General features: G+C 40.8%; 2 protein-coding genes across 19 annotated transcripts in view; both read left to right on the plus strand.

Moving 5' to 3' along the window:
* LOC120545141 (protein unc-13 homolog B-like) overlaps nucleotides 1-27,176 on the plus strand; it is a 96,692-nt gene that overhangs the window by 59,241 nt on the left and 10,275 nt on the right. For 13 of the 18 annotated variants that reach the window (XM_039779189.1, XM_039779193.1, XM_039779196.1 and 10 more), the window contains 21 exons: nucleotides 7,539-7,585; nucleotides 7,794-7,872; nucleotides 8,176-8,181; nucleotides 8,808-8,882; nucleotides 9,145-9,364; nucleotides 9,479-9,706; nucleotides 9,860-10,001; nucleotides 10,231-10,400; nucleotides 12,826-12,941; nucleotides 13,383-13,546; nucleotides 14,174-14,324; nucleotides 15,148-15,216; nucleotides 15,736-15,825; nucleotides 16,718-16,855; nucleotides 17,130-17,260; nucleotides 17,426-17,511; nucleotides 19,120-19,246; nucleotides 20,597-20,693; nucleotides 20,861-21,004; nucleotides 22,939-23,016; nucleotides 23,313-23,390. In XM_039779189.1, coding sequence (XP_039635123.1) covers nucleotides 7,539-7,585; nucleotides 7,794-7,872; nucleotides 8,176-8,181; nucleotides 8,808-8,882; nucleotides 9,145-9,364; nucleotides 9,479-9,706; nucleotides 9,860-10,001; nucleotides 10,231-10,400; nucleotides 12,826-12,941; nucleotides 13,383-13,546; nucleotides 14,174-14,324; nucleotides 15,148-15,216; nucleotides 15,736-15,825; nucleotides 16,718-16,855; nucleotides 17,130-17,260; nucleotides 17,426-17,511; nucleotides 19,120-19,246; nucleotides 20,597-20,693; nucleotides 20,861-21,004; nucleotides 22,939-23,016; nucleotides 23,313-23,390 — 2,436 coding nt within the window. Of the gene's footprint in view, nucleotides 1-7,538; nucleotides 7,586-7,793; nucleotides 7,873-8,175; nucleotides 8,182-8,807; nucleotides 8,883-9,144; nucleotides 9,365-9,478; nucleotides 9,707-9,859; nucleotides 10,002-10,230; nucleotides 10,401-12,825; nucleotides 12,942-13,382; nucleotides 13,547-14,173; nucleotides 14,325-15,147; nucleotides 15,217-15,735; nucleotides 15,826-16,717; nucleotides 16,856-17,129; nucleotides 17,261-17,425; nucleotides 17,512-19,119; nucleotides 19,247-20,596; nucleotides 20,694-20,860; nucleotides 21,005-22,938; nucleotides 23,017-23,312; nucleotides 23,391-25,917; nucleotides 25,954-27,176 lie in introns of all 18 variants that reach the window. The other 5 variants (XM_039779190.1, XM_039779208.1, XM_039779207.1 and 2 more) reach the window with 2 other exon arrangements.
* On the plus strand, nucleotides 2,100-7,505 carry LOC120545144. The gene is made up of 3 exons (XM_039779209.1): nucleotides 2,100-2,294; nucleotides 4,034-6,432; nucleotides 6,643-7,505. The coding sequence occupies exons 2-3, from the start codon at nucleotides 4,377-4,379 to the stop codon at nucleotides 6,738-6,740; spliced, it is 2,154 nt and encodes a 717-aa protein (XP_039635143.1). The 5' UTR covers nucleotides 2,100-2,294; nucleotides 4,034-4,376; the 3' UTR covers nucleotides 6,741-7,505.

The raw sequence follows: 27,176 nt of genomic DNA on the forward strand, positions 1-27,176 counted from the left end.
CTTGGCGTGGCCATAGTCAGTGGGATTTGCAATTTCGCCGCATACAGGTAATACAGCAATGGTTGATAATTGTTCAATTACAAATTGCTTGAAAAGAACGAGTATTATTGGTTAAGGTCGGTGCCTGGGAATGTTTATGAAGCGAACTGCGTTATGCGTCGGAAGAATTTCAAACTTGGTAAACTACGTACTAAAGGCTCACCAGCAGCCCGTAATTGCTTGTTTCTGCTACACCATTTCTACCGCTAGCAACGATGTCAACGCTACAACGCTGGATGTTAGGATGGGAAATCCACAGCCAACAATGCCAGCTGACCGCCGAGAAATTGTGGCTCTATGCCAACACTCCGAGCAGAGGTGATTTGGGTGCTGAGGACTGTGACAAGCCACAATTCCTACAGCTATAATGACAGGATTGAAGAAGTGTTCAAAGCAATGTTTCCAGATTCGGGGCTTGTACAGTCATTTACCTGTGGAAAGGACAAGACCAGATACGTTACGCTAAATTTGGACTGGCGCCATATATCAAAAAATAACTTATCACCTAAGTCCAAAAATGTGGTGCGTTTGTAATTATGTTCGACAAGACACTGAACCAGACAACCAAAAGCAAACAACTGGACTTGCATGTGCATTATTGGTTAAATGACAAGTGGTGCTCATAAGTTTGTGAACCCATGATAAGTTGACTAAAAAGAGGAATACAAAAATCATCTTTTGGAAATTGATCTTAATTCCTTAATTAAAAAAAGTAGGAAAAGTCCAACCTTTAAGGACACCAATTTTCTTTGTGAATAAATAATGTATCGTAAATAAATAAATGCCCTTCCTTAAAATACAGGGGGCTACAGATACAATGCATCCTGATATAGTTCCCTTGGCCTTTAGAATTAAAATAGCCCCACATCCTCACATACCCTTCACCATACCTAGATATGGGGCACTTTCAATAAAATCATCTCTCAATCAATCAAACCAGCTATGAGGCTAACTGAAATAAAACCATTCTAATCTCTAGGTATGGTGAACGGTATGTGATGATGTGGGGCTATTTTTATGAGCAGCACTGTATACTATTTATACATATTGGCAGGTAAACAGCAGACTCTAATACCATTCTAAAACTCAATTTGGCTGTTTTTACTTCATTCATTTTAATTTGTCTAATTAACATGTAGTGCCCTATCCATAGTTGTTATTCACTTGACAAATCAGTAAAGCTTAACTATATGATACACAACATACAAGAGGTTAGTTAATAAATATATTTATGGCACACTTACTTTGAAATGCTGAAGTAGATCCTGGGCAGTTGCATGGCCCATGAACTGCTCCATATAATCTTGACTGGACATGGTCATTTAACCAATAATGCACATGCAAGTCCAGTTGTTTGTTTTTGGTTGTCCGGTTCAGTGTCTCGTTGAACATAATTACAAACGCACCGCATTCAAGTCTTAAATTTCATTTAGAAGTGGTCTTAAAAAGTCTTAAATTTAACTTGTTTATACCTGTAGCCACCCTGTAATAAGACACTGTAAAACTCCCTTTCATGCTTGTTTGCATTCAAAGAATAGAAATAGATGAGATGTGTGGCATGTCTACAGTTTCCTCGAAAATGTTTGGCAGCAGTGGCACACGGGCAAATATAGAGTTGGAAGTGGAGATGGCTACCAGACCCATAAACCAGTATTAGTTTCAGTACCCATATTTGATAGACTGAGCTTCAACCTTTAAAAAGAAATTCCTACCTTTTTACAATTTTTCATTCACAAGGTAAAAGTAAGCACGGAAATCAATGAGTGCACGGCAACCAGTGGTACTGATATGTTTATCAGGGGAGTTTAAACTTTTTTTTTTAAGAATTGAAAGAGCAAAATCACTAATATCAGCAGCTGGCAGATGTGGAAACAGAAAAAGAGTGAATGAGACTCAGAGCTGGCAGTCTCACAGCCTCAGATTAGCTTAGTGCTGGAATACATTGCCAGAGGACTCAAGGAGAGAGAGCAGAGAAAGCATGCAATAGGGTGGGAGGGGAGTAGGGATGGCTACTTAACCAGGGGTGAAGTGCTGTGTGATCGTGGTCTACCACTGTCGCACTTGCCGTTCCAGTGGTAGAAATGAGAGATTCAGCCCTTCTGCAGCTCTGTCAGTTAAAGAAGATCTGTTGTTACATTTTAAAGGAAAACAGGAAGTTACCATTACTGATCTGCTCAGCGACCCTCCATGTGGATTTAATGGATCTCGCAAGATAATGTCTACATGTTGTTCTTGATTATAATTGTTTCCATAAGGTAAGGCTAACATTTTAATATATATGTATTTGTCCTTTTCTGCGCTTAGGTCTTAAGTTTGTGTACACTTTTATTAATAATATATGGTAATGTATGTTATACTGTACAAAACTTATGTTTGGCTAATGTACGTACTAAGGTTATATCTGCCTTAGTATTTCTACAGAAACAGAATTTCAGCTTGTTTCAGTAGTCGGTTGATCTACATTTGCATAGGAAATGTAATTCTTTGTTTGAAGTCAACTTCAAAATGAAGATTCCTTTTAGTAGGGAGAGAAAGGAGATTGCTGAAGGCTATTACTATGACTGTACTGGAAATGATTTACTCAACCTTATAATGACAATAATTGTAGTGAGCTTGTTAATTCAAACAGTGGAATAAAAAATACCTAAAAATCAGCATGAATTATTCTTAATCCATAGTGAGAGGTAGGTAAACACATGCTATTGTGTTTGTGTGTTTTTGGTTAAGGCTGTAATTAAATTATGTCCGAACATAGTAGACCTTGCTAAGACTGTTGCCCCATTTTCAGTTAAGGAGACAAAGCATCCAAAGAAACCAAAAAGCGATCAGCAGTTCACTTTATATATTTAATGTTCTTGGCATTTTGAACAGTCAACACGTTAACGTGTCAAGAATCCCCCAAAGTGCTTCATAGTCACTAGTTCAACAAATCCTACCATGTCCAGTTTAAAGTAGCTGTATTCATACCTTTCTCTGATCTTGAGGGGAGGTCAGCAGGAATTGTTCATGGCACAATTATAGAATTTCTGCATTCTCGATTTGATTATCTAAATGGTGATGCTCAGTGGACAAAGATGATATCACTGAGCTGGTCTAATATATACTATGACTAAATGGAAGGAGCATATGAGACATATCCATATAATTGCTAAACTTTTGCACCTTTTTGTAAACACAGTGTTAAACAATGTGGATACAGATTAATTATGATACACATTTAGACTACTGTATATGCATCCCTGGATTATGTAATGTCATCAGATAGATTTATGTTGCATTTTTGGGGTATTCAATAATTATTTTAGTGTAGGCACTGTGATGGGTCAGAGTTACAGAATAAAGCCGTGCAGCTGGTATGGGTGTAAAAGAATGACATGGCCTTAGAGAAAAGAATTGACCTATCATCTAATTACCGAGCTGCCTTTCCAAAGCATCCTAATTACAGAGATAAGCAGCTGCATGGTGTTCATTCTGCAGGTTGCTATTCTGACTGAGAAGTCAGTTATAGACACTGTCTATCCTACTTCTATACAGTAGTGTTGTCTCTCAATTTCACCTCAAATGTCAGCAAATACATTCATAGCCATAATATGTCAACTGTTGAAATATAACTCCCTTGTAATCGCAGTGTCACACATTGGAATTACTTCTGTTTTTTTCTCTTATATCTATCTGGTCTGTTGGTCATAAAAAAGCCAGTAAATTTAAAAGAAATAGGATGAATAATGGTACTATTTAAATCTATTTTGAGTTTTCATTTCACTTCCATGAGTGTAATTAAAAATAAAATCTGAAAAATAAAAATGCATTTCTCTTTTTTAGTAGCATGTAAAATATGTTCTTGATTTGGTGGTTTCATAATTAAGTGTGGTTGCTATTTCATGGAAAAGACATATATATATCCTATAGTAAATTTAATTTATACACAATAAATGCATATCATTGCTTAGAGCTTCCACTGCTTTGTCAAAAAAAATAACTTATTTTTTGTCAGTCATGGAACAGGCACTCAGTCATTTGACGTTTAAGATGTTGGCTTATGCTAACACCACCCTGAGGAGGAGTCACTGAGGTGGTGATTTGCCCATGTGTGGAAAAAGCTGATCAAGAGTGCCACTTCTCAGGGATGTTCTCCAGAGGACACATCAGTGGACAGGATGAATCCTACAAATCAGAGCTACTTCCACTCTCACCCAAAAGGCTAGACCTGCAGGAGAAGAGAGCACAGAGCCCCAAAGTGGTGCAAAACCTGCACAGAAAGCTACAGAAATACCTGCAGAGGACCGAGGAGAACTCCCTTTGTGACCTGTCATCAGTGGATTCTACCTGCGCCAAAGATGACCTCACCCAGTCACCCCAGCCGTTCTGATTGCCAAGATGAAGTCAGGGTTGGGGAGGATACTTTACCCAGGATTATTGAAAGGATCAGAAATGAAGAAGAGAAAAAGGAGATGGATGATGAGGAGACAGAGCAAGGCTCTAGTAACATAGTGGAACATATACTAAAAGAGCTGAAAGGCATCAACAAGATCCAGGAGGAAATTTCCGACCTGAGGCAGTATCTAACATCTGTGCGAGGCTCCGTGGATGAAGTATCTTGTTGTGTCGATGCAGTGCTCAGTGAAATAGGTGATCTGTACTCTGGGGCTTCAGCTGCACCTCACCCTAGTCCTGTTTCTCAAACACACCGCACCAGGCAAGGAAGCTTGGGCAGACAGAACGCCATCACATCTCTTCAAGGGAGAGACACCAGTCCACTGTTGGATCGCAAAGATTGTGGAAAAGATTCGGGATGTGTACCATCTCACAGATCACCCAAACAATGGCATGTTGATAGAGTCACTCTCCAATCAGACCTGCAAACAGACCAAGACAACTCAAAGCAAAATAGTTCAAACATGCACATGCTAGGCCCTACAAAACCTGACCCCTGCTACATGGAGCTTCATCGGGGCCATGGCTACCAAAGCACCAGCTCTTTGTCGTCGTGTCACAGTTCCAATTGTCCAGAAGCAAGTCTTCTCTCTGGGGACACAGAATGTGACAGGTGGCCTTCTTCTGTTGATATGCAGCACAGTATAAGTGGAGAAGGAGGTTGGAGTGAGGAGGACATCTGCTCTTGTGCAAACAGTGGAGAAGAGTTAGATAATTGTCTTGTTGTTTGGGACAGGTGTGCCACAGAAGAGACACAGAGCAGCACACCGGGCCATTCTTCACACAACAGCTCTGAGCATCTTTCGTTGCTGTTTGGACACCAATACAACTCTACCTCTAGTTCTTCCAGTATAGTGGACTGGATGCCCCCCAGACTACAAAATGAGGGAGAACACTTGGAGTGTGACTGTTATACAAACTGCCCATACTCACGTAGTTCTGGTTACCACACCGTGGATGCTTGTGCAAATGAACTGGGTAGTGAGCCCTCCAGGAGTCTGAGTTGCTCCACTGTGCTTTTGACTGACTGCGATGATGGTTACCTGGAGCCAAGTGCACTATGCAATGACTGTCCATCTTCTGGTGACACTCTTGATCTGGGCTCTGCTGACAGTTTGGACAGGGAGTGGACAGATCATAGTATCTCCAGGGATGAAACTGGAGAATCTTTGTCACAAGAGTCTTCTGAAGTAGGTTCGGATAGTGCAGCTGTGACCCCAAATGTAGGTCTTGACATGACAACTTTTAGCAAGGCTGTACTCACTTTCAGGTCAGCTTTGAAAGGGGCTTTGAAAAAGTTGGAAGGATCCAACCCTGAAGATGTTAAAGATGATAGTGAGTCTGGGGCATGTCCATCTCCTGTCAGACATGCCAGTGAACCCAAGGAGGAGCAGGCCAGAGCGGAGTATACAGAAGGAGAGGTTAGCCTGACAGAGAATCCCATTCATTTTGGCACTCCAAAGGAGGAGAGTGAGGCTTCGGTCTACTTGGATTGTGGTGAGACGCATGAGAACATGTCAAGCTCCCTTCAAGCATCCCCACATGAAGCAAGCCAGTCTCCCTGCACCCCAACTGAGTATCACTCTTTAGAGATTTCACAGGACAAAGGAGAATGTCCAACAGATGGGGAACTATCCAATCTTGACCTAACACCAGACCATTGTCCAAGGCAGGCCGTTAGTCCGCTGGGCCCAGTGCTCTGTACAGATGAGGTGCGGTTAGGTCCAATTAGGGAAAACTACATCCTTGATGAGGTAAATCAAGGAAAGCCTACTGATGCCAGTCACAAAGAGCGTATAGCTAATTTCCAGCGCATTCTGAGGGAAAAGAGGCAAACCCGTCATAGACTATCCAAATCATCTCAGGGGTCCCATGGCTCTCAAGGGTCTCATGGCTCTCAAGGATCTCATGGCTCTCAAGGATCTCAGGGATCCCAATCTCAAGACGAGTTCATCCCAGGTATATTATCCCATTTAAGGATATTTTCTTTTGACTTTAAAGACTGGCAAGCTCGGTAACAACAGCCAGAAATATATCTTAAAGCATGTAATGATCTGATTAAATGTACGTATATAGCATTGATATTAAATGTATATAACATTATACATGTATCAGTTAGAAACACTAACACTTTCTAATCCTTCTATGATTTTTTTTTTTTCTTTGCAGAGTGTGGGAGAGAAGATAATCAGGTTACTCATAACATCGGCTCCATATTTCAGCTACAGTTTTTTTGTTTTCTGTTAATTTTGATTGTTGTGGTGTAATTTTGTTTATTTCTTTTGCCATTATTCGTCTTTGTCAAAGGGAATGCTTGTGTGTACTTCAAAGCATAATACTCTATATTCAAATAATACAGGTTAGCGTAGGGTTAACATGTAATAACAATTGAAAACTTCATCCTGCTATTCTGGAAAAGCATTTGTCCCATCTCTTCAGTTATTCTGTATAATAAATAGTTAATCATGGGTTTCATTCATGTTGTAGCTTTAGAGTCTGATTCCCCAGTGCTAGTGTTATTTCAGCTGATTTATATTTTCCCCAAAAGTTTTTCAAACGCCATCTGAAACTTGTACTGTGTTTCAACTTGGGCCATCTGAAAGACAGATATACAGACACAGATGAAAGGCTTTCCCTTTTGAGGAAATAGTAAAAGAATGTGTATACATGTGTAGCAAGTCATAATTTTGGTGGTTTTGTGAAATCCTTTAAACTAAATCTACTTCTTATAAATTATGTGGGGTGTCTCGAAGTCTCTGGTCAAACAGATTTTACTTGCATCTTGACTTGAGAAATAGAACTTACTCTGTGGTTTTGTTTCGACATAATGTTTGTCCACCATTGCATTTCACATATCGTTTACAATTAAAGAGTACAGCGATATGTATTTGATCCTGTGTTTTAAAAGCACCGTCACTTACTTTTGATTTGACTTTGCATGTTCTGTAACATCAGAGAGGTGAAACTCAACCAAATGTGACTTTCCATTATTCTCATGATATACTGCCATGTGTGAACCTTTATTCATATCGTCTGCCTAAATTCTCACATTTGAAATCTTGTAGGTTCGAGATGAAGATCCCAATGTTAGACAAGCCTGGGTCCAACCAGGGTAAGTCATATATAGTTAACACCTACATTTAGTTTGCTTAAAACAATTTTGTCAATGTTTTGGAGATTTTAATTAATAAGTAGCAATAAATTAGCATTTTATTATTTTTAACCATTATGATTACAGTAAAAATGCTCTGCTGTGCGCTGCTGTGTTATTGTATGTATTACTTTTTATTCACTTTTCTTCTGTTTTTGTTGGTGCATAGTGGTGGATCTGGTCTGTATGGAATTGACAGCATGCCAGACCTGCGTAAAAAGAAACCTATCCCCTTGGTCAGCGATGTGGTCAGTACTTACTTGTCAATCCTTCGCCATATATACTGTATGTCATATGTCATCCAGTTTGTTTTATTCTTTCTTTGTGAGTGCTCTTTTTTTTTTTTTTTTTTCTATTTGTGAGACCACCACAGAAGTCAAAGTTCTTTTTACTTTTGAGCTGGATTTGGGATGAGATTGTTACCAACAAATGGAGACAAACAAATATGAAATCAAATATGAAATCAGCCTGCTAATTTCTCTCTCCCTCCTTTCTTAAACCCAAATCAATTCCCCACAACTCTCTTGAACGCATTCACTCTCCTTGGTCAGGCTATGGTAAGTCAATAGAACCCAGTTGCCACTCCCCTTTCTACTAAAGTGCAAAATATCAAGTAGGACAAATAAAACCGTAGTTGCCTCAATAGGATGCTGATCTCTTGGATCGCAAACCTCTTGCTAAATACAAAATGAAAACTTTTGCATGCATCCTCTTGGTCATGGGCAGCTTTTCTTCCTGCTTGATATTATCATTACAATATAAAAACAATCATTCCTCCACCTTTTGGTTTGTATTTGTCTTCGCCTGCTGAGCCACAAATAATAAAGGGACAAGGGTGGAATACACTACTAACACTCCCATGGAAATGTGTGGCTGATGGTTTTGGTGTTGTTTTATAGGGTTGATACTAGTATAACCTTTTCCTTTTTCAGTAATCTCCTCTTCACTAGTTACTTAAAACTAATAATACTCACATGGGTTTTCTGATCATCTGGTAAGAATTCATCAGTTGGAGAAAAAAATAGAATATTCCTTCTTACCACCCTTACGACTACCCCAGCCACCTTTTTAACCCTACTGACCTTCGTTGTAGTAGTAATATTTTTGAGGTGTGCTTTGGTTGTGGGTTGTATGTGCGTTCGATAAATGCTAACTAAAATCTCCCTCGGTGCCTGTTGTTCAGTCTCTTGTCCAAGCCAGGAAGGCGGGGATTGCATCTGCCATGGCTGCACGGTCCTCAATCAAAGATGAGGAGCTGGTGAGTAACACCTTAAACATGATATGCTTTTATTATAGACTCATAAGTTCCACACAAATATATTCTGATTAGAAAATGCAGAGCTCTTATAGTGTCCCAGTGTCTCCGTCATCTCAACAGGCTAGGACGCATTTCACATGCTTGTGGTGCTACAAGTGTTGTATTTTACCTAGTTTTTATTCTCATCTGCCGATTCTCTCACTATAATTAAATCAGCAGGAATTAAATATATGTCGTGTATATACGTATCTCCCTTCCGTAGAAAACCCATGTGTACAAAAAGACACTGCAGGCTCTCATCTACCCCATATCCTGCACCACGCCACATAACTTTGAGGTGTGGACTGCCACTACACCCACATACTGCTATGAGTGTGAGGGGCTGCTGTGGGGAATAGCCCGCCAAGGCATGCGTTGCTCCGAGTGTGGGGTCAAGTGCCATGAGAAGTGCCAAGAGCTGCTGAATGCTGACTGTCTACAGCGTGAGTACTGCCCAGAAAACAATGAAACGTCACATGCACTACTAACGGTAGTAATGTTGTTGTTGTTGTTTTTTAAAGATTTTAATCTGTATACATTTTTTGTTAAATGTATAGGTGCTGCAGAGAAGAGCTCTAAGCATGGAGCTGAAGACCGGACCCAGAACATTATCATGGCCATGAAGGACAGAATGAAGATCAGGGAAAGGAACAAACCAGAAATCTTTGAACTTATCAGGGAAGTGTTTATCATCAGCAAAGCCATCCACGCGCAGCAGATGAAGACCATCAAGCAGAGTGTACTCGACGGCACCTCAAAGTGGTCGGCCAAGATCACCATCACAGGTGATCCCACTGATCAAAATTGACAGAAAAATGGATGAATTCAATCACGACTTTAAAGTTCAACTTTTTTTTAGCGTCATTCTCAGCAACATGGGATTCTTGTTAATGCTTACGGTTGTTCCTCGTGTGTTTGTCTCTCCATCATCGCATTAGTCGTTTGTGCCCAAGGACTTCAGGCAAAGGACAAGACAGGATCCAGCGATCCATATGTCACTGTCCAGGTGGGCAAGACCAAGAAGAGAACCAAAACCATTTATGGCAACCTCAATCCTGTCTGGGAGGAGAAGTTCCACTTGTAAGTCTCCAAAATTACTTGGTTATAAAATTTGTGTATAAATGTTAAACGTTTCTTGTGCAAGGTTCTGTCTAATAGTGCGAGTGCCTGTATATAATAGCAGAGCATACGCTAGCCTTGGGCTAAGTAGGATTCATCAGGCAAAGTCTTGAGTTTTACCTCTTTTCAAAAAAAAGTTGAAGCTTTTTTAGTTAAGTATATAGGTTGTTTCCTGCTGTTTTTTTGCTAGCGAGTGCCACAATTCCTCAGACCGAATTAAAGTGCGCGTGTGGGACGAGGATGATGACATCAAGTCGAGGGTAAAGCAGCGTCTGAAGAGGGAATCTGATGATTTCCTGGGCCAGAGTATAATTGAAGTTCGAACGCTGAGCGGAGAAATGGACGTCTGGTACAACCTGGGTGAGTACGCTGTCTTGTAATAGCCTGGTCCTACCAGATTCTCGTACATTTCATTTGTACAGAGAGTCTGGCCTCTCTCCATTGACAAGCGTTAACTTCCTTAAAGTACTCTATTACTCTATCTATAAACTATTGGATCGGCCCAGAGCCACTCTGGATCTGCCATAACCAGTCGCTAACTTTTGGTCGTGAAGTATGTCATGTCACTAACGGAGCGAGCTGTAAAATCAGACTTTTCCCGAACCCCGTGGGGAGGAGGGCCACAACATCACGGCCACCAACACAACTCAGCAAAGATTGTTCTTGCTTGTGCTTTAACTTCTGGATATTCGGCGGCGTTCGCTCGCATCTTTCTCCGCGGCCATTACGGAACTACAGCTCAAACTAGCGCACGACCTCAGCGTCATCGTTCTCAGCCACTCCCTCTGTTTGCTGATTGGACCAGTAAAGATTTGGCCGGAGAAAACCCGCGAATATACCGCAAACCCAGACCATGTACTGAAGGAAAATGAAAATTGAGCAGAAGTACGTCGGAGGGCGGAGCCAGGCTAGTATGGTAATGGACATACAGTGAAAAGTACACGGTTTGTATACCAGGAGAGGGATTACAGATGGTCTGTTTCGACGCTAAGTACTTAATAGGACTAAGGGATAACTCGATCACAAACTAAAAAACTCATTCGTACACATTTAGAAGGTGCAGATTCTTCAGGAAGAGAGCTGTTTGGTCACCTCTTTACAATATATAGATATCTTATCCCAGGGCCCATGGATCACGTGATACTGCATGTTGCTCATTTACCGTGGCGGTTTTGCTTATTTTTACCTTAGGCTTTTTCTCCCCTTTCCCTTTTTCATTGTACATTGCTTTCTCTTACTGAAGAATTGATCTACTTCCGATGAGGCGTACATTCTTACCACATCTGTGTGTTTCTGTTTGGTGCTAAGAGTTCTGTTTTCATAGTTAAGTCAGTGGTTTGTTTGAACCTCATTAGCTACATCTCCTTTGCCTGCAGCTACTTTTCTTTCTTTTTTTTTTTACACAGGCAAGAAGTGGCCCCAAGGCCCATATTGACATGCATGAAAATACTGGCTTTTACCTGGCATGCTTATTCCTTCAATTCCCTTTGAGCTTGCTAACAAAAACTTATTTCCTGATAATCACCAGTACTATCCCACTGGGTTTGAAGATACTTTCATTAGGATGAGGCCTGGATACAGTCAGTTAAAAGTAGGCAGGAGCTGATTTATCAGTTCCTTATGCTATTTTGTATGAGCACTGGTGGTACAGCACAAATACAGACCGCTTGTATACCTCTCAGGGAAATCTCCTCCTGTCATATTTATCATGCAGACAAACCGCGTTTGTCGTTAAAATTATATTTCTGAATTATTATCTCTGTCTGTTTCCTTTTTTAAATCGTACAGCTTTTATCCAGGCATCATCCCAGAAGTTAACGGACAGATTTACCCACCCCAGGCATTATGTCATGTTGCTCTGATCGCTATCTGTTAAAAGCACCACTCATTTTTACATCCATGTTGTATGTAAGAGTGAGGCGTTCACTTCTTACGCACAACGCAGCTCTTGTTTCAACTTGATTAAAGTGCAGAAAATGACTTCAGCGTGGCATTAATAAATCTTCCACGGGGACAGCATGGCAGTGAATGTGCCTATAAATCTGCTGTTGTTTTCTTGTAAACTGGAAGACGTGAAGTGCTCAACCTAATATCCTTCTGATAATCGCATCAACAAAATATCCCTTTGGTTTGGAGTCATTAGGAATTCAAATTTGACGATCAGTCGTGTAATATGCCCCATCCATTTCAAACATTTTCTCATCTCGGTCTTCTTGTGCCTGAAAGCGGCCCTCCATACCCCCTCCCCCCCCCCCACCTTCCTCCTCCTGATGTGTGATTATCAAGTAGCAGCACTCCAGTCGGACATCGACCGCTCTGCCGACATGTACAAATTGCTCCTAATGATGTGCCTGTCGGGGCAAATAGCAGGGGTGAGCCGCCAAGCACTCCACATCCAGAGAAGCTCTGGCTCAAGTGTCTTGGGTGATCAGGCGCAGATCCGTACAGCCCACTGCCATTGTCTCCCTCACTATCAGCTAGAGGACTTCTATTAGCGTTGCCGGCGCTGCACTGCCGTCAAACTGTAGAATCAGAATCCCCTACAATATAACTGCCACGTTAATAGTCGGTAATTAGTGTTGTGTTAACAGACCTGGCTCTATGTGCCTCAGTGTCACAGATTTGTATTCTTATGAATCGAGAGCGTGTGTGCATGTGTGTTCACATGGCTGTGTGTGTGTGTGTGTGTGTGTGTGTGTGTGTGTGTGTGTGTGTGTGTGTGTGTGTGTGTGTGTGTGTGTGTGTGTGTGTGTGTGTGTGTGTGTGTGTGTGTGTTCAATTACAGAGAAGAGGACGGACAAGTCGGCCGTGTCAGGTGCCATTCGCCTCCAAATCAACGTGGAGATCAAAGGAGAGGAGAAAGTGGCTCCGTATCACGTCCAGTACACCTCATTGCATGAGGTATTTGATTCCCACTTGCCAAGGGTTGTGCTTGGGGTAATGACCTAAAAAAAACAGACAGGATATCCGTTAAGCCTAAACAGCCACCACAGGACATCTGTATTTGTATATGAATAACCAAATTGCATGTGATGAGAGGTCTCTGTAATCGGTCTCCGACCGAATCAGGATCAGTCATTTAGACGGGATTCAAATCACAAATTGCATAATCCCACCTCTTCCCGGAACGTACTTTTCCAAATCAAATTTTGAATCGGTCTCACGCCATATAGCCTGTGCTTTTAAAGCAGACAATCCCGTGTCCCATCACACCGACCAAGGGTTTCCACCCCTCCTGCTAAGGTACCCTTGGGCATAAACCTCCATACACTCATCATGTTTGGTTCCGATCTATACAAGCTGTTTGAATTGACATTAACCCAATGTTTCTGTCTGTCACAGAACCTGTTCCACTACTCGACGGATATGCTTGGCCAAGGTGCGGTGAAAATCCCAGAAGCTCGTGGAGACGACGCCTGGAGAGTCTACTTTGACGACGTGGCCCAGGAAATAGTGGACGAGTTTGCCATGCGCTATGGGATTGAGTCAATCTACCAGGCCATGACGTGAGTCTGGGATATGACAGAGGACCTACGAACTTTCTCCGTAGCGCGCGCGCTCTCTCTCTCTCTCTCTCTCTCTCTCTCTCTCTCTCTCTCTCTCTCTCTCTCTCTCTCTCTCTCTCTCTCTCTCTCTCTCTCTCTCTATATCTCCACCTGTCCATGTGTTTGTCACCTCTTCATCCCCCCTCTGTTCCTCTGGCTCGCTTTCTGCTTTCGGCTCTCACATTACAGTGCCTCTCGATGCCGTTGTCGTTCCCGGTTGGCCTCCAAGCGTAAGAAAATCAATTATATATGGACTGATTTGTCTCCATGAAATGTCGTGCGCTGTACGGACGCCTGTTAGCTTGGCCCATCATTCACAGAAAGCACACTCCGATGGGGCTATCCTTCAGCCTAAACGTGCCAACTAGCTGATAGGCAGAAGGATTCCTAATAGGGATCATTAGGTGGAAACAAAGACGCCTGAGATGACACAGGCTGACCAAATGAAGACACAGCTCCTCACGGTGTAACGAAACCTTTTCTCTGTGACAATGAGCTGTCTTTCTAAGTGTGAGGAAATGGGAGGAAGAGGAGGCCTGCTGCCCAGGTCTTTATCAAGCTTTCCCTGTGCTTGTTTTTTTTTTCCAGGCACTTTGCTTGTCTGTCGTCTAAGTACATGTGTCCCGGGGTTCCTGCAGTGATGAGCACCCTGCTGGCCAATATCAATGCCTTCTACGCCCACACAACCGCCTCCACCAATGTGTCCGCCTCCGACCGCTTTGCTGCTTCCAATTTTGGGGTTTGTATTACTGTAGCTCACACACACACACACACACACACACACACACACACATCTGCAATAAATGTCTTGTCTCTCTCTCTCTTCTTTTCTCTACTAGTTATACATATACACACATGTAGCCTCTGTCTTTCTCCCAGCATTTCTGTATACAGTACAGGCCAAAAGTTTGGACCCACCTTCTCATTCAATGTGTTTCCTTTTTATTTTCATGACTATTTACATTGTAGATTCTCACTGAAGGCATCAAAACTATGAATGAACACATATGGAATTATGTACTTAACAAAAAAGTGTGAAATAACTGAAAACATGTCTTATATTTTAGATTCTTCAAAGTAGCCACCCTTTCCTTTTTTATTAATGAGGGAAAAAATTCCACTCATTAACCAACAGCACACAGCTGTGAAGTGAAAACCATTTCAGGTGACCTACCTCATGAAGCTCATTGAGAGAACACCAAGGGTTTGCAGAGTTATCAAAAAAGCAAAGGGTGGCTACTTTGAAGAATCTAAAATATAAGACATGTTTTCAGTTATTTCACACTTTTGTTAAGTACATAATTCCATATGTGTAATTCATAGTTTTGATGCCTTCAGTGAGAATCTACAATGTAAATAGTCATGAAAATAAAGAAACCCATTGAATGAGAAGGTGTGTCACAAATTTTGCGTTCTGTAATGTGTGTGTGTGTGTGTGTGTATGTATATATATATATATATATATATATATATATATATATATATATATATATATATATATATATATATATATATATACACACACAATCTCTCATCATTTATTTTTTTCTTTCACCATACAGAAAGAACGCTTTGTCAAGCTGTTAGACCAGCTACACAACTCCTTGCGCATTGACCTCTCAACCTACAGGGTAAGATTTAGATTGTACTAAATAAATATCACTGTTGTTAATGACTGATACTGTTCTTAAAGTTACATTGTTGTCCTGACATTTACATATTTCTTTAGCAGTGTTGATAATGTTTTATTTATTTTCACTCGATTTGCAAAATTAAATTTCAGTACCTCTGTAATCACTTGCTTTCATGAATTTTGAGGGATAAATGAATCCATTTCACAACCGAATGTTGTTCTACTACTGTTAGTTATGGTGTCTGCTCTTGTACCGTTGAGGAAATGACCCAATCTACTGAAGCACTTACATGGGAAACCTTGTTTTAATCGACATTTTGTGACACATATATGATTTTTTTTAAATATATTTTATTATCACTTAATGTCTCTCTGGAAGTATAAACGGTATCAGCAATCCGATTGACTGTCTTAACCAGGAGTAGAGAGCACAAGGTCTCCACGCTGACCTACTATATTCCTGTAATGGTCATTCATTCGATTGAAAATAGTAAATCCAATTGTTTTTCCTCTGTAGAACCACTTTCCTGCCAGCAACAAGGATCGCCTGCAGGATTTGAAATCCACCGTGGACCTTCTAACCAGCATCACCTTTTTCAGGATGAAGGTAGCTAACAGTGTTTCATGCGTCGTGTCTTTTGACTGCAGTTGCTCTCTGAAGGATACAAAATGGTTATCAATTCTTTTTAAAATTGGCCGTGAAGTCACCACCTGGGGAGATGCGATGGATTCCACCTTTCTGGTCTACATACTGTGCTGGTCCTCTGCTGAATTATTTGTATCCTCCCCCCTCTCCCCCCTCAAAGCAATCAATGCTACTTCACCAATAGACCATATGTTATATACCTAAAATATAAGTATTTTAAACTTAGTAAAGCTCTGTAACGTGAACACATAATGCAATAGAACGATAAAATACAAGCAGCAGTTGCTGTTTGTCTTTAACCACTACTGAACTCCGGGACGCCGGCTACCAGCGGCAGTTGTTTAGCCGCCAATAGGTGACTGTGAGCCGGCTACAGGCACCACCAGTAGATGGTCCTTTCAGGGGCCGTGGTAGTGGGGTTAAGCCAGAAAAGGTGAGCGTCATGCGGCGATGGCAGTTAAATTTAGGCTCTAAAACGACTATAGTTTGGGAAAAAGATCGGTGGTTACGATAAAAACACTCCCGAGGAACGACCGAGCGTTTCCTGGGTGAAAGTATTTTGTCTTAGCCGCATAGTGAACTCCGCTCTCCGGCTTGAAAGCGCCGTGCTTTATGTAGACGGCACTTGGTGCTCTTTCATTCTGAGATTATTTTCCAATGAATATTGAAGTTCATAAATAAGTGTTTTGGCACGGCACTACATCCATGGGATTGAAAGGGGGATTTCATTCATGCTCTGCTTTTTTCAGAAATCGCACCCTGCAGATAATAACCCTGTTGCCAGGTACTGTAAGTGTTAATGATTGTTTGCAGCCATTCACCGCCAGTGTTGCTATCTCCGTCTGGTGTTCAGGTCCAGGAGTTACAGTCTCCGCCCAGAGCCAGCCAGGTGGTGAGGGACTGTGTCAAGGCCTGCCTCAACTCGACGTACGACTACATCTTCAATAACTGCCACGAGCTGTACAGCAGACAGTACCAACCTATTGACACAGTGAGTCGCATACTAATTATCTAACGGTGGCAGGAGCATCAGTAAGTGAAAGCTCTGCAAGGGTAGGTAAAGAGTATACTTATCTCCTTGTCTTCACTTAAACCAATCGCTTTATCAAACTGAGACAGCTGGAGACAATAACATGTGTATGAACTGCAGGATAGTGGGACTACATGACTACTTAAGCAGACATAAAGTGATTATACAGATTGTGTTTTTATGTTGAAGTCTCTTTTTTTTTTTTTGCGGCTGACTGTGTTGTGTTCTAATCTAGAACAAGGAGGAGCTCCCCTTGGAGGAACAGGGTCCGAGCATCAAGAACTTGGACTTCTGGCCCAAACTCATCATGCTCATCGTCTCCATCATTGAAGAGGACCGAAACTCCTACACACCTGTGCTCAACCAGTTAGTAATGGGCGTACACTCCCTTTATCTTGACTACTTTTAAAATGGCATGAAGCATGTAGACCGTTTGAATGTAAAAAAAAGGGGAGGAGGAGATTTCCTTGATATTTAGTTCCAAATGTTCCCGAGCCCTTAATCGTTGTCAAATTGTCACCTCTCTCTCAGATTCCCCCAGGAACTGAACGTAGGGAAGGTGTCAGCGGAGGTCATGTGGACGTTGTTCGCTCAGGACATGAAGTACGCTATGGAAGGTAAGTCACACCCAATGTCCGATATCCATCGTCCCGCTCATGGTCACTTGCTGTGTTGTACGAGTGGCGTACAGTAGGTTCTCGTCATTTGGCTCCCACTCTTGACTCACAAAAAGAGTATAAGATCGTACCTGCATATGTGTTTCCATAGTATCCTGTAGAGCCATACCATAGACTCTTATTATTCTGCCGTGTTGAATTGTGAAGGTATTTGTGTATCTAAATTCTAAGTGAAGGGAAAGCCTGAAGGGTCAGAGACTAAGAAGAAGTAGAACAGAAGAGAAGCTCCTATGAAACTTGAAATGGCAAGAATAGAATAGAAGAGAAGTTCTGGGGTAGAAATGATAGCGAAGTGAAAGCGCAAAATTATAACTGTGCAGGGTTTGAAAGCAGCTTATGTCTCCCATGAGCCTCTCTGTGATTTTTCTCTTCTGTAGTGTACTGTACAGCACCACCGGTCCCCAGTGGCAGTTCTGCTTTTATCCCAGCCTCTGTCCTCAAGATGAGTCCCCTACAGAGACTATCGCTGTGAAATATCTGTCTCACATACTACAGTACAGAAGTGGTGGCCCCTTCATTTCCAATCTGTATTAATATAAAAATGGATGGCAAATGTGTTCAGAGATGGAATAAGTCCTGAGCGATTTTGCTCTAGAAGCACTACCAAATACTACTTCAAAGTTAAGAGCAGTAGTAGGTTTTTTTTTTTTGGGGTCGCTAAAAAAAATGGACTCCAGTGCCTGGTTAGATCTGAGCTGTTTAATAAATGTTGCTAATGCGAAATTCCTCCAATTACTTTCTACAAGAGTATCTTTAGCTCATATGAGCGCAGTTGGAGTAACATCAGTAACGGCAGGAAAAGTCATGTAGTAAGTAATGACTAAAACGTCCAAGAGTACTGTGAGCGAATACATACAGTGAAATAAGTGTTACACAGTGGTTTTTGTCGTTGTTTTCATATTAGAGCAACAGAGGATTTTGGCCAAAAATTCAGGATATATACAAAAGGATATTTTAGAATTATGCCATGACTTTAATGTAAGGATTTAATGTAAGAATTTAACTAACTTTAGCATAGATACAGGTTTAGGTAAATTTAGAGACTTTTGTTTCAGGGTTGAGGGTTGGTTCACATTTTTTCTTAAATTTTTTTTCAAGTCTTAAAACACTGTATGTACATTTAAAGAACAAAACCTCATGTTAGCTTCAGCTAAGCTTTGGAATTAATTCTCTTTGTGGCCGGTAAAGACATTTCTTTTAATGCATATACGGGCATGCGAGTATAGTCACAAATACTTTAAATGATGTAGTCTTGAAATGAGTATTATGTTGTGGTGTGGGTGAGATTAGGATTAAAGGTGCAGTGTAGATATTTAGCATTGCACGTTCATTAAGTTGCTAGGCCTGTGAGAAACACATTTAAAAAAGAATGGTCAAAATTCGGAGGCTGAGATATCCTGACTTTTAGAAGACAGTATGAGTTACGGTCCAAGTACCTTTGATTTTACTGCATCCCATAATGCAACTTGATGGCATGGATCTCTCCCATCCTCTGTCACAAAACTCATCCCAATGCTCACAGACTCTTCATGTTTTTTGTATATGCAGAGCATGAGAAGCACAGGCTGTGTAAGAGCACCGACTACATGAACCTGCACTTCAAAGTCAAGTGGCTCAACAATGAATATGTCAAGGAGCTGCCAAACTTCAAGGGCGTCGTTCCCGACTACCCATCGTAAGTGACCTACTCACTCATAGGCACGGGGAGAAGTAGGGATGCTAATTTAGATTTTCCTGATTCTGTCCGATAGCCGATAAGGGCTGCACAATTAATCGCAATTTTATCGAAATTGCAATATGGACTAGTGCGATCTCCAAATATTTGTTAAAGGCAAAATATGGGTCAACCCATTGTGAATTAGGAAATGTGGTGCTGCAGAGACGTCCCAGCATACAAATCCGGTTTTACCGACTTAAGAAAAGATCTTTGTTTGGTACAGATCCTCGCAAAAATCCCAGTATTATCATATTCAGTTTTTTTTATTTTAATATTTGTCAATGAAAATGAGAATAATGATACAAAAATGATCATTCCCTCCAATATCGTGAATCATATCGCAGTTGCCAAATCAGTTAAAATAATCGCCACCTCATATCATGCATCCCTATAGCCGAGCCTTCTTTTTTTTTTAAGCGATCATTAACCGTTAACCGAGAAACAGGCACCAGAGTCCCAGTTCACCCCGTCCTCGGGGCTCGGACATACTTTCCACGTTTGCGGACAGCTGCAGACGTGTAGCGGTCTCCAGCCACGATGTTGCGTGCGTTGTCGTGGACACATGCGGCCACTTTTCTGGAACCGCTGTGCGACCGACACAAGTCTGTAGCTTTTACAAAGAGCACATGTCTGAGCCCCGTCTCCACCGTATCCACCTGCGAGGTTGTCAGCCGTGTGTCTGCCTGGCATCCTCTGTGTGGAGAACGGCCGATTTAACCCGCCAGTCCTCATCGATATAGTGGCGTATATCACGTAGCTCTCTGCTGTGAGCACCGTCCATCAGACAGCCACGAACGCCGAAAAACACCTTGAGCAGTTAGGAAAAAGGATTGTATAGCTTATTTTTCTTTTACGATTTTTGTATGACTTTCTTATTTTTGTTTTAATAAATATTCTTTTTAACTGAAATACAATAAATATTAATGAATACAAATAGTGTGTGTGTGTATGTATATATATATATATATATATATATGTATATATGTGTATGTGTGTGTGTATATATAGATATAGATATATATATATATATATATATATATATATATATATATATATATATATATATATAAGATATATATATATATATATATATATATATATATATATATATATGTAGATATAGATATATATATATCTCTATCTATCAGTTAATCATTACCAACCCTAGAGGAAACAACATTTCTTTTTGAAGAACTTTTTAATTATCAAATTGATTGAATGATCCCTAACCCAGGTATTGGTTAGGGAAATGATAGCAGTTCAAAAGAAATAAATAAATAACTCTGGTTGTCTTTATTTTCCTTGCAGATGGTTCCTACAATTTGTGCTACAGTGGTTGGGGGAAAATGAGGACGTATCTATGGAATTTATGCACGGAGCCCTAGAGAGAGACAAAAAAGACGGAGTAAGACAATAAAATTGACCTTTCATATGTTGTTACCTCAGCGCACATTACCAGCGCATGGACTCCAAAAAGTAGTTTTACATCATGTAGGATATAGCTTAAATGCAATAACTAGGTATGGTTTGTGTAATTGTTTGTTTTCCCCTTGCCGTCCTACACCGTCTCAGTTCCAGCAGACGTCCGAGCATGCTCTGTTCTCCTGCTCTGTGGTGGACATTTTCACCCAGCTCAACCAGAGCTTTGAGATCATCAAGAAACTGGAATGTCCCGACCCTGACGTCATGGCTCAGTACAGTCGCCGCTTCTCCAAGGTAAACCCACTTCACTGGGTGGTGAAACCTTAAAGCAACACTATGTAACGTTTCCCGCTTCGGTCCACCTACAGGTCGTTTCGTTGGAACTACAGCTCACGCTAAAAGTTACATAATGTTGCTTTAAAGCCTGCTCGCCACTACATCACATTGTGAAAGGATTTGTCTTGGTAAACAGCACAGAGCCCTCGTTTGTAACTCATAGTTGCTGGAGCTACATGGTGTGGGTCTTAAATTTCCATAATGGCTAATGAACGGACTGTTAAAGTGGCTATAATGTGACTTTCAGTCTGTGTTGATTCTAGCGGCTGCTTTGGACAAAAGTGTTAGTGTTTTTACCACACCTGCTGTCGTAAAGGTCTTTTCTTGACGGTGCTTTATTGCCTGCTGAATATTACTGAGTTAGCATTATAGGGAGGTCTATAAAGTCACGATGAATGTTTTGCTCAACCAGAAAATAATTTCTTTACAATTAAATAATAAGTTACAGATGCATCGTTGCATTTCAAGTGTTGCATACAGTAACTTAACCTACTTTGGTCTCGTGAGCTAAACCAGGTATCACTGTCACCGTGTCACGAGCCAAAGCATTAGGAGTTTGTTGAAGAAACCAGCGTAATAATAACTTAGATTAATATAGCGCCTTATATAAAACCCACGGACGCTTTACACAAGTAACGTTACAGGGGGACAAGGGAAAAGAAAATAGTAAGCGAACACAAACGCGGACTAAAAGGACAACATTTTCAAGTCGGCTACTGACGTACAACCAGACGTGTATAGTCCAGGTGCCAGAAAGTAAAAATCCTGCCATGTTTTTGGATCTGCCTCTACATCTAGAACAGGTGTTTTCACTAACGAGCTCATCTACCTGGTAGAGGAGCTGGTTTAGTGATGGTTGGGACATCTGCTGGACAGGATTTCTACTTTCTGGCACCTGGACTATACACCTCTGCGTACAACCAAAAAGTAGAGTTATTTTATGAATGAAACAGACATATTACATCTGAGGGCCAATTCGGGGTCGGTTTTGAATCATTTACAATCCCGTAATTGTCTCCATCTGTTGATAGCCCGACCGAGTGTGACTTACTTTCACTTTCCCTTTTAGCTTTTAGTTGTTCTTTGTTTAATTTCCTTCTTTCCTGTGATGGCCCTGCCCCAGTATCAGCCATAACTACAACAGATAACTTCTAAAATAACATTAAAATACAATTAGGCTTATATAAAGAAATATGCTGCTTACTTTTACCTGGCTCAGCTGGCTGGAAACGGTAACACTGGCTTTTCCGGTGTTACAAAGAAATCTGTAACCCATCAGAATGTGTTAATGAAAAATCAAACCCGGTCAGATGTCTTACTAAAAACAATATAAAAATAGCGTTCTTTTCACTGTTAGTCTCATGTGCTGTTACAGGTCATTTAAGACCATTGTATGACAAATGACAGAACTTTAGAAACATTAAAAAGTTACATATAGTCACTTTAAGGATCACATTTTTACTACCAAAAGCAGCGGCTGACTGTGACTACGTTCTTTCCTTAGAAACACTATAAGATACAAAGCAGCTACACCATTGTCTGATGGGACATTCAATTATTTCTAAAGGAAATTTTATATTTCCTTCATTAAAAAGAAATGTTGAATTGGACATAATACTCCCCTCCTGAAAGTCTTAGGGACAGAACAGTTTTATGTATGGGGATTTGCTTTTCTGCATGCCAGAGAATACATTACGGGACATTTGGGAATGTTTTTAATACCGTAGTTGGGAGAGATCATTCAGACATACTCCCCCGAAAGTGTAATATAGTCCCCTCCGGGTACGGTTTTATGAGAAATAAGTAATTGGATTTATAACCATTTTTAAATTATTTCAAATTTAAATTCTGTTCCGTACAGGTTTAATGCATTTCTTCCTCTTTCTTTTCAGACTATTGCCAAAGTTCTTCTCCAGTACAGCGCCATTCTTACAAAGAGTTTTCCGACTTACGTTGACAAGGAGAAGATTGTAAGTTGTCATCTTTTTGTGGTTTACACACTACAATCAGCCATTTTAAACTCACTGGTGTGGTTTTCCTGCTGTACATCCTACATATAGTGTAATATAGTATAAATCAAATCAAATTTTGGGGATTGTTTTGACACTTGGCAGACCCTCCAGTGGCTCCATCATCACTTGTAGAAACTTATTTCCAAAGTTGAATAATTTCGTAAACGAAATATTTTACACAGCCGTGCAATTGCAATCACTTGTGTGTAATCGCTCTGTCTTTTATGTCTCTGTCTTCCTGTGTCCTCTGGTAGCCATGTGTCCTGATGAATAATGTGCAGCAGTTAAGAATCCAGCTGGAGAAGATGTTTGAGTCGATGGGTGCCAAACAGGTAAGTCTGAAGACAAAGGCGTGGATAATGTACTATGGCATCATACTGGATGGCAGACAGTACCAGTATGATACTGTTAATGCCCTATTGGCTAAAAAAAAAAAAAAAAACATAAAGTGACTAATCAACGAAACATTTCTAACTCAAGCATGAAAAGTACACTACCGGTCAAAAGTTTGGGGTCACTTAGAAATTTCCATTCCACTCCATTATAGACAGAATACCAGCTGAGATCAGTTGCATTGTTTTTATTTAACCAGGGCAGCAGTTTTCAGATTACATTATGTGCTTACATAATTGCAAAGGGTTCTCCAATGTTTTCTCAGTTAGCCTTTTAAAATGATATCAGATTGGTTAACAGAATGGGCCTTTTGTAACATCAGATGAATGATTGCTGATAATGGGCAATGTAGATATTGCATTAAAGATCAGCCACTTCTTTCTACAACAGTCGAGAACCTTTTTGCAATTATGTAAGCACATAATGTAATCTGAAAACTGCTGCCCTGATTAAAAAAAACAATGCAACTGATTTCAGCTGGTATTCTGTCTATAATGGAGTGGAATGGAAATTTCTAAGTGACCCCAAACTGTTGACCGGTAGTGTACTAAGGGTGGTTGCTTGAACTTTTCTTTGTGTCTGTCGTGTGTCAGATTGCAACAGATCCGTGGGGGTCCGTGACCCCTAGGGGGTCCTCGGAGTTAGTGCAGGGGGGTCGCCAATATGAATCCAACATATTAATAGCAAAGATAAATTGGCCTATTTGTGAAAAGAAAATTTTTTACACATAGAAGATAAGCGTCCTATTGGTAAGGTATCCACTTTGGTAGCCATACAGTAAAAGGGTAACTACCGTTTTTTTCCAACCTGGAGCCTATTTTCCTATGTTTTTGTGTTTAAGTGACTGATGGGAACAACAATCTTTGACATTGGTCCAGTACTAAGCGAGATCGCTGCAGTTGGCAGCGGTGAAACAAGCTACAATGTAAGTTAACAGGGCAATTGTCCAGCTTGTGTTTACCTTGTTTTGCCACTGAAAGGCTCAGATTAATATTCTGTGTCTGACAACATTATGGAAAGGATTTCAAAGGAGGTCAACCTTTCTGTTAAAGATCCTTTAAAAAAAAAAATTGCATTTGCTAAACCCACCAGACTCCATGTAAATAAACAGTAAATTTAGCATCGTAAAATACTCTTCATTCAGTGGGTTTAGCGAAGGCAATTTTGCGGATGATTTTATGTTTAAAAAAAGGATCTTACTCTTTAAGAGACAGATTGACCTCCTTAGAAATCCTTTCCATAATGTTGTCAGACACATAGAATATTAATCTGAGCCTTTCAGTGGCAAAATGAAGGTAAATACAATATGGATTGCCCTATTAACTTACATTACAGCTTGTTTCGCCGCTGCCGACTGCAGCGATCTCGCTTAATACTGGACCGATGTCAAAGATGGTTGTTCCCTTTAGTCACTTACACACAAAAACATAGGAAAATAGGCTTCAGGTTGAAAAAAAATGGTAGTTACCCTTTAATCTTAAGGATTAACTGAGCCTTCCACATGTATTACATTACATTTCATGTCATTTAGCTGACGCTTTTATCCAAAGCAACTTCCATTAAGTGCATTCAACCATGAAGGTACATGTATGGTATGTCTAACGTTAAAACATGATGTATAAATAATAACCTTTTATTTATTTTTTAAAGATTATTTTTTGGGCATTTTTTTTAGGCCTTTATTGACAGCTGAAGGGGAATGACATGCAGCAAAGGGCCGCAGGGCAGACTTGAACCCGGGCCCGCTGCATTGAGGAGTAAAGCTCTATATATGGGCGCCCACTCTACCAACTGAGCTATGCTGGCACCCTAACCATTTATTTGTATCTATTCTGCCCATTTTAATATGCAACTCAATTGTATCCAATATATGTATGCAGTAGGGTGTCCCTACTGGGTCTCTCTTTCTGCTAAGGTGTACCTGGCCTAAAACACATTGAAGTCCCCTGCTGTAGATCTATACTGCCAGAGATTAGACCATGTGCTGCCTCATAGGCTAGAGAATATTGAGACAGAGACTTAATTAAATCATGTCCTCTATTAGTGTAGCTACAGTGAGGACGATCAATAGCTTCTCTGTCGGCTGTGACCTCCCTCTGCTTTCAATCCCTACCATGCTTTTTGCATGTAGTGTTTTATCCCATGTATTCTAGTTGTAGCACATTGTTTTTAGTGGTGCTTGGTCGGTTGTAGGATTGTAGCAGTTGGACACTGCAGCTAAAGTTTCAACCAGTGTCTTCACTTCACAATTAAAGCACAATGAGGAGGAAGATGAGGAGGAAGAGGCAGGAGAGGAGGAGGAGGAGGAGGAGGAGGAGGAGGTAGGTTTGCATTATGGTCTGAGCAGAGTTGAAATGGGCCGATATTTGTCCATATTAAAGCACATCTTTTGGTTGTTTAATCCGTTTGATGGTGTGCGGTACATCCCTGTATTGATTATTCCCCTCCTTCCTCTGGTTCGGACAGCAGGTCGGAACTGAGGATGAGGAAGCAAAAGCTCCGGTGGGTACTGTGGATGGTAGCAGAATAGATTCATGGGTAGTAGTTTGAGCTGCAGTTTAGAGACTGGTAGATCAACAATCCCACATAGCCAATAACCCCAATAACCCAATAACCCCTTTTTTAGCATTTACAGTAGCTTAACGTGTTCTAGTCTAGTAACTTTGCTGTCGTCTATGGGAATGTCATTGGTAGTGCAAGTGTTTAGTCATTAACCAAGTAGTGGTTAAATTAAAAAGTTGACCTGATGATGGCACATAGAGAATTACCAAAGTTATTACAATTTATCCTGAGGGGGGGCATGAATGTCTGTACCAAATTCCAAGGCAATCTATGCAGTTGTTGAGATATCAGAACAACAAATGTCAACTTCATGGTGCTCGGGGGTAGGGGGGGGAAGTCAGGGGATGACCAAAGTCACTGCCAGCATTGGTTAAAAATGAAGGGCCGATTATGGTCTATCCCTAATAGAAAACTCAGAATGTAGCCTCATTGCAGTCAGAAGACATGTTGTACTTTGTGTGTAAGGTTATGGAAAATGCTCACTCCTTTGGTACTATCCCTGCACAATATGAGCCAGATGTCGAATTTGTTCTTCGATGGCTTATTCTACATGCAATTGAGTTGGACTTTGATTTTATTTCGCTATTGGCATTCTTGAACCTGGTTAATTTTATTTTTGAGGTTCACGGTTTGGAGAGGTCACATTATTATGTTGCAAGTCTGTTACTGATGCTGCCTGTCAGATAAGTATGTGAGTTAAAGGTAGCTTGCCCACACCGAATCACATGAAATACACTTGAGTCGAAAGCTGAGATGGCAGCTACTGAGATATGCTACGCTAATTACCCTTTGAAGGAGTTGGGTTTTTTCCCCCCGGCTCCTTTCTTGGATTCAGCTACTCCCTAATTTAGTAATGTGGATTTGAAACTGGATTTCCGCAATGTCCATAGTCCATTAAAAGGGATGATTATCTTTTACAGATTACCACAAGGGGGAAAATCAATCTGTAGATTAAGTTGTAGCTTTAACTGTGGCTATCTGTGACTACCTGACCAGTTAGCTTTCACTTGATGTTGCTCTCTTGTTGTAGCTGTCTAGTAGAGCGTCTCTCTGTGGCAGAGGGTGCAGCGGCCCGTCTTAAAGCTGCGGTAGGCACTTTATTTTTGACATCGTTGGGCACAAATCCCATAATAACCTTTCAGCATGTTGTAATCCAAGTGGTC

The sequence above is a fragment of the Perca fluviatilis genome, chromosome 17, assembly GCF_010015445.1.
Source record: "Perca fluviatilis chromosome 17, GENO_Pfluv_1.0, whole genome shotgun sequence".
Lineage (NCBI taxonomy): Eukaryota > Metazoa > Chordata > Actinopteri > Perciformes > Percidae > Perca > Perca fluviatilis.